Source organism: Parasteatoda tepidariorum, chromosome 7, assembly GCF_982258835.1.
Source record: "Parasteatoda tepidariorum strain Cologne lab strain chromosome 7, Ptep-v5.0, whole genome shotgun sequence".
In the NCBI taxonomy this organism is placed as follows: Eukaryota; Metazoa; Arthropoda; class Arachnida; order Araneae; family Theridiidae; genus Parasteatoda; species Parasteatoda tepidariorum.
The window spans coordinates 36,074,089-36,088,881 of NC_141761.1; the positions used below are offsets into that span (position 1 = coordinate 36,074,089).

Consider the following 14,793-nt stretch of genomic DNA (forward strand, 5'->3'; position numbering starts at 1 on the left):
TTGAAACTAGACGATTGAAGATTATTTTTCTAAGATAAAGTTTACGTATCTATAAATTAAAGCAAAATATAAAACAACAAAACAATGTTATATCAAAATAAAAATAGCTTGGTGGCCACAAACGATTGAAAGCAGTGATTCTTGCTAAATGTCACTTATTTTTATTTAATACTGTTTGTTGTAACACTGTTTTTTATTTAATACTTAAACCAACACAAAGCTAGCCCACCTTTCATTAGACTTTTTACAACTTTTCGAGGCCCTCAGAAATTGTGGGCCCTAGGCCCATGCCTATTGGGCCTAAGCGATGATCAGGCCCTGTGCACAGCTTGTAACAAAAACAAACAGTAATAAACAAACGGAATGGGGCCAAGTCAGGACTGCCAAAAAATGGAGTTATTCAAAATCTAGCAACCATGTCACCTTTTTTAACAATATATCTATAAATAACTGAAACAAATTTCCACTTCAAGCTAACCAGAATTACTTAATAACATTAATATCTTATGAAATACGGCAGATTTGAGATCAGAAATTATCTAATTTATTTCTTTTATTGAAACAAAATTATCCGTTTGAAAATATCGGCTCGCAGAATTAACTTGGAGCTCGAGATTGTTATTGTTTACATTTATATAGAAAACACCAACGAGGAAGGAAAACACCATCCATAGTAACCATAATTTTTGGTGTTCTAAAAATTTCAGTGCGAATATTGGAGCGTGACCATTTTATGTCCGAGTAGATGCTTGAGTAAAAGTTAAAGTGATTAATATTTTTCATTGTACGCTTTATAAATTATTATTTTTTTTATCGTTAATTTATGTTTTAAATGTTGGAGTTCATTTTAAATATCGATATATAATAATCGATAGTTTGTTTAAGGATACATCAAGACCAAGGAGTTTTAGAAGGGCAAAAATCTTCGAGACTCGATCTTCTATATTAGAAAATGTTACGCCGAGTTACTACTTGCTTAGTTCAAAATATTGGGCCTAAATTGCTTACAAAACCTAGTACTTCTAGAGGTAAGTTTTTAATTCGAATATAAAACTGAATTCGCTATCAGAAATCTCAGTTTTCTATGCACATTGCAAAAATGCTTTGGAATTTTGAAGAATATTTCATAATTTCCACATCGGTAGCTTTGAATTTATAGGTTTAGATTTTATTCCATACATTTGAAATTATTGGCTGTGAACTATTTTGATCTATGTTTTTTCCCCACCATGTATTACTCATTTAGCTGTTTCTTATACTACTTACTTGACCTTAAAACAAACTATTAAAGGCTTTCGTAACAAATAAGTAGAACAGAAGTAGTTTTAAAATATTGAAGTTAGTATGATGGGACTATTTTTTTAATTGTATATATGTTATTGATATTTTAAGAAATTATACATATATCATGCACAAAGAACAAAATATACATATGGGCAATTCCACGATTGCGAACGTAAAATTTATAGACTTTATAACTGAATTAAAATGCATCAAATATTTGTAATGTTTTTGTAAGGATAATTCTTGGTCTTCAGCAGGAGATATTTCCGGATCATAATCTGTCGCCAAGGTATACCAAATAGATTTTGAGCTTGCAAAACATGTAGATGTTGGGTGGCTATAAGTTATACCTTTCCAGTTAGTCCCTATGATGCTTTTTTTAGATTCTCGCTGGCCACTGCCCGGAAATTGCCCACTAATTGCTGTCTAGCACTAATTGAGTTGCTCTATAGCACTAATATATTTCTGCAAGATACTTTTAATAATAACCAACATATATGTTACTAATTTCAAATAACAAAAGCTCTGTGTTTAAAAAAAAAAAACTAAACAATTTTTAGAAAAATTGAACATGTAATTTTTATTAGAATATTATGTATTACAGTTGCTATTCTCGCATTTTGTTCGGAGTGGGGAACACACAGATTATTTCCTTCGTATTTTGTAAATAATCATCACTATAAAAAAATAATTAAAAATTATAAAATCTGTAGTAGTACTTGCTGAATCTCGACGAAATCGTGCGAATCGGAGACCTCAAATGCGTGTTTCGTTGCAAGATTAGGTTGTGGAGAAGTCAACTGCCAAAAATACGATAGAATTATTGCCTTAAATGTGTCGAATTTTAAATATATCGGGATATTTAAAATCCGTATGAAAATCAATATCGGTAATTGCTGAAAATACAATCGTAACATTACATCGATTTACGATACTATCGGCGTATAATGAGTGCGTCAAAAAGTGATTATCTAAATGCATCAAATATTATGTGTAAATTTCTGTACAAAACAAACAAATAAATAAGGAAATATTTTTTTTCTTTTCAAGTGAAAAATCTTTCTGCAAGAACTCAGTGATGTTCTGCGACAATGTCGCCTTGTTGCTGCGATTCTGCAACAGGGAATTTATGTAAAAAATTATATTTCTTTCTGTAACTAGTTAAACTTCTTAAAGTGTATGCAGTATTTACCAAATAAAGTTTAAAATACTGGCCTCGTCAAAAAATTTAAAGTTATTTATTTTTACTTCGATTGGTGACATCTAAAAACTAAAAGAATAACACAATCAACAAAAATAACATGGTATATATTATCAGTGATCTGTCTAGGTTTTTCTAAAGGGTATCTATTTTGGGAAAATGTAGACATAATTTGTGAAAATTAAAAATTATATGCAAAAATTTACACACAATTATGATAAAAATATAGATTTATCATTTCTAACGAGACACAAAATAAAAGTTAAAAAAAAGGTATTTTGTGAAACTACCGTTTTTCCTACAGTTGAATTTGTGAAGGTACCTCTAAATGGTAGTAAATTTGGCTTGGATAGACCTCTGATTATAATATGATGTTCATACTCTCCTGTTAGTAAGCCTCCTGACTAAGTTGATCAGTATAAGGAGCAAGTGTTTACACAGGTTTCACTGTATCATATTTCTTCAGAAGATAATGTGGTTTAGGTTTTATGTTATAAAAAACTGATCCAAATACCCTCTAATTTACTTGTATAGGGGTTCCAGCCTCTCTTTTACTAAGGTATACCCCAAGGGTACAATATTCATCAAAGAAAGAAGAGACAGATGCTGAATTTGATGCTCGATATGAAGCCTATTTTAACAGACCAGAAATCGATGAATGGGAAATACGTAAAGCCATGAATGATCTTCAAGGTATGGATTTAGTGCCTGAACCCAAAATAATCATTGCCGCTCTCAAGGCCTGCAGAAGGCTCAACGACTATGCTCTTGCTGTACGCTTTTTAGAAGGCGTTAAGGTAAGAAAAATAAATTTTATCTGTAGATATTCTATCATTTGTGATTTAAAAAAGTTTAATAGAATAGTAGATGTAGATTAAATTCAAAGAATTTCTATTTATAAAAGTAAAATTGTCTTAAACGTCTAACTTTTGATTGTTACATGGCAGTATTTTATTTTATTTTTTAAATTTTCTGCATTTAAATGTGTTATTTACCTTATATAGAAGTGAAAACTGAAAGTGAATTATTAAACTAAATTTTTGTAGAGTACAAAATTCAAAAATTATGTGTGATTTTTTTATTGTTTTTTAATTTTAGTTTATGGTGTTAAATGCTTTTAATTACATTGATTGATTTGGCTGAATTGTGTTACAGTGGCATTATTCAAATTTGATTACACAGTAATAACTATATATATTTGAACTCCTAGTAAAATAACTATATTACTAGGAGGCATCAGCCGTTATCGCTGTGCTTTCCTTTTCAGGCTTTGCAATAAAGCTTATTTTGCTTGTTCATTGGGTAGTGATTTGTTTTAGTCGAATGAATTTTGATGCTTATTTAAAAAGAAAGTATAAAAATATCGTAAGAGTATTTTTATAACTTTTTTATTTACTTTGAATGAATTTTGATACTCTTTTTAAAAGAAAGTTATAAAAATAAAAAACATATATACTACATTTTGCGACAATTTTAACTTGCATACATTATGATTGGATGTAGATACATTTCAATATTATTTGGAAATTTCATTTGAAACAAATATTTCATAAAAGTTCCCTATATTCCAAATTTCAGAATTTAGAGACATAACAATTTTAAGTCCTTTATTTTGCCACAAACTCTTCGAAACCAAAGAAAAGGTAAATAAATGGAAAAAGATAACATTTTACAAGATCAGTAAACATGACTAGTATTCTACAGTTAAAACAAACATTTAGGTTGAATTAATGAGTAACATCATTCAACATAAATAGTAAAATGATGTCTGTCTATTCTTCTCTTGTATAAATTATTAAGCATTCTTAAAACTGAAATATACAACTGAATTATGGCATAACCTTTCATAAATTATTAAACATTGAAACAAAAAGATGAACAATTTACTTTTAACTTTCCATTTCTGCCCATCTTATTTCTTTCAATTCTCTGTTGCCAAAGCAAGAAAATAAATTTCACTGGTTTTGTATAGTCACTAAAGTTTTTTGCATTAAAATTTTTTTTAAACATTTAAAAAAATAAGAGCATATGCATCACATATTTGTGTAATATTCAAAGATATGTAGTAGATAAATTATCTCTATGTTTTTATCAAACTTGGCTCAGTCCCGACAGCAGGATTAATGTTATTAAATGTGATTTTTTTTTATTGTATAAAGTTTTAGTTTATAATTTAAGATATTAAAGTTACACTGTAACATTTACAGTTTGTTTATTATTATTTTTTTTATACGAATGTTATAGCTGTGATATTTCAGGTTATATAACAATTTTTCCATAACTGTTCTGCATTTTTCAATTATTTTAAAAAATCCTTATATGGAATCTAATGAAATTGAGGTAATTATTAAATTATTTTTGTATTTATGTATAAATTCAATATTCATGTAAGTTTTCAAAGTAGTGTTAGTTAATTTCAGGAATTGAATGAAATCATTTTAGTTTGTTAATGCTCATTTGAATTATTCTTTGATAACTTCCTTTTTCTTTTAGGTAGACATCACACTAGGCCTCAAAAAAATTAAATTAGTATTATTTTTCAAATTATGGCCATTAATGGATAAGAAAAATTGCTCTTTCTATCATAATTTTTTTTTTTTACACATCTGCCAATTCTAAAAGTTTTTATTAAAAACTGATTAATAAGTATTTTTATATATCTCTATGATTAACAAAATTCTTTTGGTGATTGTCTCTGTGTTTAGAAGAGACAAAATGGAATTTCTTCATAGACATTTTTCCTCATTAATTTCACATAGAAAAAGCTAAAAAAAAAAATTCTTCATTATGTTATATATTTGTAAAATGATTATTTTTTAAAATTTTTTAGCTTGTTTTTAATTTAGCTGAATTCATGTATCAATAAGGGCTTATAAAAGTTTACTGAATTTGTATGAATTATAGGTGTAAGGGATTTCTTTACTTCATTATTTAGGAGTTTGTTTCTAAAATTTCGGTATTTTAATACAATATTACAACACATCGATTTCAAGTTTTGCTATTGAGTAATCTTATTTTTAAGCATTTTTTGGCAAATGTTTGGATGTTTTGGAGTATGTAATGTAATACTATATTGTTCTAATAGGATAAATGTGGTTACCGGTTGAAAGAAATTTATCCTTACATCTTGCAAGAAATTCGCCCAACTCTAGATGAATTAGGAATTTTAACTCCTGAAGAAATGGGATATGATAAACCTGAATTATGGCTACCAAACCATTTTGAAAAGCCAATGTTTCCAACCAGGTAATTTTTGATTGCATATTTTTCATGTAAAGCACCTCAATTATTTTAAATTTACTTTTGTTGCTCAATTCATAGTTGTATGAATGACAATTGCGAGAGCTAAATTATCCTTTGGCTAGAATGTTTGTGAATATAAGTTTTCGATTTAAATGTGTTTCCATGTAGTCAGCTTAAATATATACATAATTATATAGACAGGGTATTTGTACACCTGGAAAGTCATGAAAAATCACGGAAAGTCATAGATTTCGGCATTGAACAAAATTTGTCATGATATTAACTATTTTAAAAAAAAAAAATTCATGGATTTAGGTTGCCGAAAAATCTCATTTTTAAGATGGTATTTATCCCCCCTCTCGATTTTACAGTGTTCCGAATATCTAAATTTGTAACAAAATCCCCCTCTCATAGTCATATTTTATTAAAATATAAAATGTTTTTATCCTGTTCTTTAAAAATTATGGTGTTCTTTCAAAAAATGAAAGAAAGAACATTATTTCTAGAGCGAATTATCTTTTAAACTTCTGTGATTTCAGAATTTATCTATTTATTTAATCAATTTAAAATTCTAGTTTAGGCTTTTAAGAAGAGATAAAACTGTTTATATCGGACTGTATTTAGATATTTGCTTTTGTATTTTTTTTTAGCTATTTTGTTGCTTCAACTCTTTCTCTACTCTGTTTTTTAAGTTTATAATGAATAAATATGAAGATGCAGAGTATAACAGTTTTAGTTATACCTATAGTTTCAATTAATGCTATTATAATGCTTTTTTTAAATTTATTGTTTGTGTTTTGTCGGAGAAAATAGTAGCTTCGGTAAGTCGTGAAATGGAAAGTCATGGATTTTAAAATTTAACAGATACCCTAATAGGCTAATAACTAATAACTAGGCTAATAACTTGTTTAATATTTTGTTTATTTAAGTTATTATTTTAAAAAATAATTACACCAAAAAATTTTGAAGCATATAACAATTGAAAAAACTGATTATTTATCTAGTGATGCTCAAACGACTTTTCTGTGAATAAACTGTTTTATGAATTTTTATTTATGACCTAAACACTTGTTGAGTCATAGACAATGACTAGTCTAGTAAAATAATATTACATAATTCCCAATTGTACAATATTTGTTAAAGTGGTAATTTTTATTTTTAATTTCATCTCGTGAAATGTTTGTTGATTAAGCTTTGGTTGTGATGAAGCTGTGAATTGGCTTGTTAAAACTAATTATTTACTAAAGAATAAATTTTTTTGAAAAAACTACTTTTACATAGTTTTTCTCAAAAATTTAAAATAGTAATAGTATAGTTGACATGAATTTTAATTTTTCTGTTCAAACTTTTAAACAGAAATGACAATTATACAGTAAAATCTTAGTATTGTGCATCGTTAGGGATAAATGAAGTTGAAAGGTTTAGGGCAATAAATGTAAGGGGGAAAAAAGTCTACAATTATTTCTTGCTATAAAATATGTTACTTTGCAAAAAAGGTTAATTAAAAATAATCGGTTTAATGAATTAATAGTATACTTTTACACGAAAATACAATCAAATTGCTTTTTGTATTTATTAACTTATGTGGCATTATATCGTAATATGCATTATATCTTAAATATGCTGCTCCTCAACTTGTACAGGCGATATTTTTAGTTAGTACTAAATTGGGCAAAAAAAAAAAAATGTGCTTTCTATGGATTTATAATGAGGAAAATATTGTTCCAATATAGTTCAATGGGGAGAGGTGTTGAATGTTTGGACTTCTTAACGATAATTTCTCTTTTTATGTGCTTCATAATACGTTTTTCTGTTTATTTTAGTGTATCAAAAACATTTCGCTCACCATTGTAGAATGCCTTTTTCGAAAATTAAATTTATCAAAAAAATAATTTTATATGATAATTATTCATTTAATAATAGTTGAAAAATATTAGTAATTTTAATAGTTCTAAAGATGGTATTTACTCAAAAAGGTTTTTAAAAAAGGCCAAACTTTTAATTACTTTCCTGACTAAATTTTTGGGGCTATATTTTCCAGAGTGGAGCTACCTTCCTTATTTTGCAGGTCAAGAATCTAAATATTTTGAGGGGGGGGGGGGAGAAAACAAAGGAAAGTGTAAAATTTTGTAACTTAATTGATAGTTGGCATTTATGATAATTTTAACATCTTTGAGTTCAACCCTTTTATTAAGATTGACTGTTAGTACTTAAAACTAGTACTTATGATTAGAACAAAAGTTTTTCAAGGGGATAATTTTTTTTTTTAGCTTACAGTGAATGAGACACTGTTTTCAGTACATTATGTGGCATATGTATATCCTGATGACTTGGTTTAGTAATGCTCTATTGGGTCTTTATTAAATTATTATTTTAGAATTTTGTTATAGCTTATTTAAATATTGTTGTAATTTTATAGTGTTTTGATTACTATTTTTTTTCTTTTTAGGAACGCTAGTTAGATTTATGATAAAAGAATCAAGTAGAGAAAAGCTACATCTTCTAGTTGTAAAGAATAAGTTGTTACAAATCAAATTTAATTTTTCTTTCAAAAATATGTAAAAGGAAAAAAGAAGTTTTAATTTCTGCTTTTTATTTTGTGGCTATACTGTTACTATTTTCAAGAAAATATAAAACAATCACATTTAAAAATTGTGTTTTAGTCATTATTACCAAAGTTAATATTTTTGTGATTTATACAGTAAATATTTAAAAAAAACATTACTAAATTTTGAATATACTTACTTTTCTAGAATATAGTGTAAAATATTTCTTAGAAAATGAGCCAAACCACACTTTTTGCAATAAAAATTGCAAGATCCCCAAATGTTCCTCTTTTAATTGATTTGAAAATCAGTCTATAAAAAAAGTGTTTAGATAAAGTTAAAATTGCAATGCATGCTAACTTTGGACATTAACCAGTCTCCTCAACATTCAACATCATATTGCTGTATTCATAGATCAGTACTACAATCCTTGAACTTGGGAATTGTTCGCTATTCAAAATTTTTCATGTGAATTCAGGAAAGTCAGTGATGCTGAAGCTTCATCACTTCAAAATTTTTGTATTCTTTTAGATCATTTGATTTAATACAGATAAGATCAAATATTCCACAGCATTCGGCTTTTTCAAATGCTTTTAAACAGAAGATTTTATTAATAATATTTATAAAAAAAGTGGGGGCAAAAATTTTGCAGTTTTTTCTACATAATTTTGAGCAATTGAATAATGGTAAAAATTTTAAACTTCATTGCACAAGAGACTATATTGGATGCATTCATGCCTAATAAATTCACTTTTTCTATTTGAGATAGTTGCACTAAAATTTCATCTTTTGCTGGCAAGTTTCACAGATCTAAGATATTTTCCAAACCAGTTGACTTCATTTTATTGCAAGTCATTCAATGTCCTACGAAAACTGTAACTATCTTTACTGTGATACAAACCTCTTTTCTTATATCTGAGATAATTGTCTGCCCACGTGTACAGTATGTCAGTAATTTTGTGACAAAAGCATACAGACTGGTGAGTCCTTCAACTACAAGGTGTTAATAAATTGTCTACTTCTAACTTTTCAGCTTTAATGTTCATTATTATTTTTCAATAATCCTGGTGCATTTGTAGAATAAATGCATGTATAAACATTCATTACATCAAAAGTAATTAACAAGCAAATCTTTTTATAATTTCATTTAAATCTCCTTAAATTTTATAAACAAAGTATAAACAATTGGCATAAAAGAAAAGACAATTTATATGCAGGGCTGCCAAATTTTTACGCTTTTTGTGAAAATTTGTTCTAGTGGTAGCTAAGTATTATTCAATGTATTATTTTTTATTCATTTAAACTTATTTTCCACAACACGACATATAAATGATTTAAAAGTTCGTATGCAACACTACTTTGTTTCAGCTCTTTCGTGGTGAAGCTTTTAAAATGTTGGCAAAATTACCAAAAATTTGGAAAACTTGGGTTTTTAAATGCCTACCACTCTATAAAATATTTTGCAAAAAGCATAGTAAATGGCAGAACTGTATATGCATCACAGAAAGTAATTGTAGAATGCAATAATAAAATATATACTATTATAGGTGTAGCTTAAGGTAGGGGGTGCACATTTTGTTTTTAGAAAACTTTATTTTAAGTTTAATGTGTATATATGCATAGTTATTTTTATATGCATGTATATATATAAATGTATGGATAAAATTTAAAACAGGCAATTTTCTAAAATCAAAAAGTGTGTGTCCTCCCTCACACTACATCTATGAATAATATTATCAAAATTAAATCAGTAACACAGCCAAATTTTTTTAGATTTTCAATAAATATATTCAATATGAAATTAAATTTTAATATGAAAATATATATAATTATAATTTAAGCATATTATTTGTATAATAATAAATTTCTAAAATAAAATAACTAAAAATTTGTTAATTTCTAGAATATAGTTTTCTTTTCTTTTTTTTTTTGCTTTAGATCCATAAATTTAAGTAGATTAAATGGAAAACAATTACCCTGGTAAGTTATTCCATGATAAAACTGTATTTCTTTATATTTAATAAAAATATTTAAAATAATCAATATTTTTTAAAAAGTGAAAATGATAGATTAGTTAAAATTGAGAAAAGAAATAAAAAAGGAATACCTTAAAGAAAGCAAAATTTCATATCCATAAGACGATCAGAGAAGGCTATCTTTATAAAAAATAATCAAAGTAATAAAAAAAAGCATGGAATTAAATCAAACTTTTTAACCAGCTTTCTCTCTAAAATATAATCTCAGAAGAAATTTGTGGAGCAATATTTTCAGGGTTGCCACAGTAAAAAATGAGCCAAAATAGTTGCTTTTAGTAGCCCCAAACACGAAAATAGTTGCCTAAAACAATGAAAATAGTTGCCTGAACAGAAACAAAAATAGTAGCCAAATAACTAAAATTATAGCTTAATTGAAAAATACTATGACTAGGATTGGGTGATGTCAGAAATTTTAAATTGTGATACATCGTCAGTTAGACATCGCATTAAAGTGATGTATCGCGATTTAGCATATGTTCAAAAATTACCTATGGGAAATCTTTCAATCAATCAAAAATTAATAAAAAGGAATAAATTTATTACGAAAGAAAATATTAATTCTAAACATATTCTACTAGGACTCCAAGCTTCATTTCATTTTTCTTGAATTAAAAATAATTTTAGATTTATTGTTTTAAAAATAATAATACTGTAACAAAATATTTTACATACATGCAATGAAAATTAAAATAAAAAAAAACGAAAGTGGAAGACAAACCAAAGAAATGCTCACTTTAGAAAAAAACATTTTTTTAAAATTATTTGTTGGAAAAAAAACCATGCTTTTGAAGCATCATTAGACCCTTTTTTATTTAATTATTTAAAATAATAAAAGGTAGTATTAACTAATAGTCAAATTCTGTACTTAAGAAATACTTATTTATTATTATTTTCTTTGAAAATAAAATCGACTAAAGATTTATTTGTTTAAAAATGATACTGACTATCTAACAAATTATAAAACAAACAAATATTGAAAGAATTTTAATAAAAAAAAATTAAGTATTAATGTCAAATTATTAAAAAAGCGACAAAACATTACTAAACTCTTTTCAGGGGTCTGTCCAGGCCGAATTTACTACCGTTTAGCGGTACCTTCACAAATTCAACTTTAGGAAAAACGGTAGTTTCACAAATTCAATTTTGGAAAAACGGTAGTTTCACAAAATACTTTTTCTTAAAATTTCATTTTTGTATCCCTTAAGAAACGATAAATCCATATTTTTGTGTTAATTTTTTAATATAATTTTTAATTTTTCACAAATTACGTCTAAATTTTCACAAAATAGGTACCTGTCAGAAAAACCTAGACAGACCCCTGCTTTTATTTAATTAAAAAAAAGTTATTTGTTTTTTTTTTCTTTTCTTTTTTTAACTAATAGCCAAATTTTTTTAACTTCGTTTTAATTTTCTCAAAAATAAAAGAAAACTAAATAAATGTAAGCTTTGTTGTAATTTTTTTATAGTTAAAAACGATTGGACATTTATTGGTTTAACAATAATTAAATTATTATACTTACCAACATTTAATAGATTTAAAAAAAACGAACTTTTTATAACAAAGTTAAATACGAAATACCCCTATTAAATTGTATCGCTTAAAATGAAAAACAATAATGGAAAAAAAATCTATGAAAATCTCTTTTTATTTTATTTATATTTTCGTTTCATTGATCTATTGAGTTCAGAACGAAAATTTAAGATAACAGCGATTGTGCAGCAATCGCAAAGTAACCGTAGGTCTACTAAAAATAATTGACAGGAATCGTTTAACCCAGACAGAAAAAAAAAATGGTATATCTGATGGTAAATCTGACTGAAAATAATTTACAAAGAACCTGACAATTATTTCTGACAAAATAAAATGCACAACAATTGCAAAATGACTTGCCGCGATTGTAGCCTTATTCCGGCTGTTTAAATCAAATTTTTGATGCATCGCTTAAAACGAAAGTCACTACATCGGCCTACCGATATATGCGTTAAATCGATATTTCGCGATACATCGATTTATCGCCCAGTCCTATCTATGCTCCAATTCTAAATGTATACCTTTTTATATTTGTACAAAAAAGTTTTGTACAAATATAAAAAGGTATACATCTTAGAAAATAGGTACCTAAATAAGAGTCGAATTACAATAAAGGGCAATTCCACGGAAGTGTCAACTTTTAAGTGAATTTTTTTTTTTTTTATGAATTGCATATTTTAATTTTAAAAATATATTCAAAAATAGCCAAAGTCTACATATTGCCGTTTCATTTTTGATAATTTTAAATTTTTTGAATCTGGCAGCATTCTAAAGTAATCACATGGCTGACAAGTGAATTGTTCACATTTGTGCTCAAATTGTTTTCTTGAAAAATACTTTTAAAATAAAAGAAATGTATCTTTCTTTTGCAATATTTTGATAAAAATATGCATATAGAACAAAATTTAAACATTTTAAGTTTAATATATAAAATAAAAGTAACTTCTTTTACGTCATTCCGTCACATGTCTTAATAATGCATAAATTTCCTGAGAACGAAGATAAGATGTGACATTGGCAAGTTAGATATAAAACCTCTTCAGAGACAACCTAATTTTCAAAATGTTGAAATTTTTACTAATTCTTACATAAATATTAATCCTGTTTATCTGTTACATTCTGTTTATCATTTACATATTAATAAAACATTTTTTAAATGAAGGTTTTCTTCTAGTAAACTTTTTGTCATTCCGTCACAGCAAATAGATGTTAATAACTGCTAGCCAACCTGAGGTTAATTTTCCAAATTCACATTTTACATTGCTTACACATTATACTAAAAGTATAAAATAGTTCAGAAAAATAATAGCTGCAAAATTCGCAGAAACTACCAGTTCTAAGCGGCATGCCAAAAGCTTGGTTGCCAAAATGTCATTCCGTCACGCAAATAAAAAGTTCGTAAATTTAAAAGTAAAAAAGATAGAAAATCCTGCTTTTTTAGTTTATGAAGCGCATTATGCCAATAATAATGATATGCATGAGGAAAAAAAAATTTATTTGAAATTAGATACATAGAAACTTCAATTAATTGTTATTTTGCCAGTCAAAATGTCATTCCGTCACATATGGAATTGCCCTAAAATATGAATGTTAATAGAAGGAAAAAAACAATTAAAAATAACAAAACTGCTCCTCGGAGAGAAAAAATAACAAGTATACTTTATTAAATCTAATGGAAATTAAAATTTTTGGCTTTTTGGACATAAATAATTGTATAAAAGTTTGCTTTCTTTTATTAACGTTTTGAAAAGTAACGTTCATTTATGCGAAAAAACTTCGCTAAGAGTAAAAAAGTCTTCTAATAGTCGCCTATTCCTGAAAATAGTTGCTTTTTTAGCCTTTTCTGACAAAAAAAGTCGCCATAGTCGCCTAAGGCTGAAAATAGTAGCAAATAGTCGCATTTTAGTCGCCTGTGGCAACCCTGTATTTTGAAGTTGGTAAGGAAAGTGCATAGTAAAATGTACCCTTTTGGCATAGTAAAAAACATAATTAAACTTCATAACAATTTTGAGCTTCTAGATAATGAAACCATTCATGTTATATACTTTTATACTCTGCATAAACAGAGTTTAAAAAAATGTCTGTATTTTATTAATACAGAATTTTGTTTATTTAATGATACTATCTTATCTTTATAGTTAAATTTACTTTATAGTTACACTTTATTAAAAACAGTATCAAAGGATTTAAAAAAAGAAACAATTAAAAGATACATAGTTATTAAAAGTTTAGCTGTTTCTTATTGCATATTTAACACAGAACAACTTCAGGTATGAAAAGTATAAGGAATGTTATTGTTACCTTGAGTATCAAATAAAATTTCCATTGTTGACAGAAAAAAATAGGAAGTTGCAAAAAACAATGCTTATCTTTTTGTTAATGCAAAGCCTATTAACCCATAATGAATACAATTGCATAATACATTTAAAAAATATTTTTATAGAATTATATTTTTTAAATCATTACAGCTTAAAGTGGTTTTTTTTATAAAAGAAAAGGAGGTGTCAATAAATGAATATATTTAGTCTCAATAATAAAGAATTAGCCAGTGATATAACTATCGTTGTTAGGATAAAGTTTAAAAATTCATAGAATAAAAAAATAATTAATATACAGAAGGGATTCAAAGTAGTATGATGCATAGGTAATAAATTTTTTAGCTATAATACTAGAAAATGGTCAATTTTCGAATTTCTCCATTATTCAAAAATATCGATAGATCATTATTATTTATTAAGTCTTTCTTTAGTTTTAAATTATGTACTTCTTTGATACAACAAAGCAAAATAAAGTTAACCTACTATGAGGAATCACATAACTAATAATCTTTCATAAACTCATATAAAAAACTAGTCACTGTTAAGTTTTTTTTTTTAACGTTTTATATAATACATTTTCTTAATGTTTTATTCATTATTTTTAGAATTAAATATAAAACTTAGCAAGTAAAAA

The 14,793-nt window shown here is 26.4% G+C and overlaps 1 protein-coding gene across 1 annotated transcript; it reads left to right on the top strand.

Moving 5' to 3' along the window:
• Positions 1 to 696: 696 nt before the first annotated feature.
• Positions 697 to 9,299, top strand: COX5A (Cytochrome c oxidase subunit 5A). Its single transcript, XM_016052794.5, has 4 exons — positions 697 to 1,028; positions 3,020 to 3,282; positions 5,571 to 5,731; positions 8,178 to 9,299. Exons 1-4 carry the CDS (start codon positions 953 to 955, stop codon positions 8,188 to 8,190), a joined length of 513 nt encoding a protein of 170 aa, XP_015908280.2. The 5' UTR covers positions 697 to 952; the 3' UTR covers positions 8,191 to 9,299.
• The last annotated feature ends 5,494 nt before the right edge of the window (positions 9,300 to 14,793 follow it).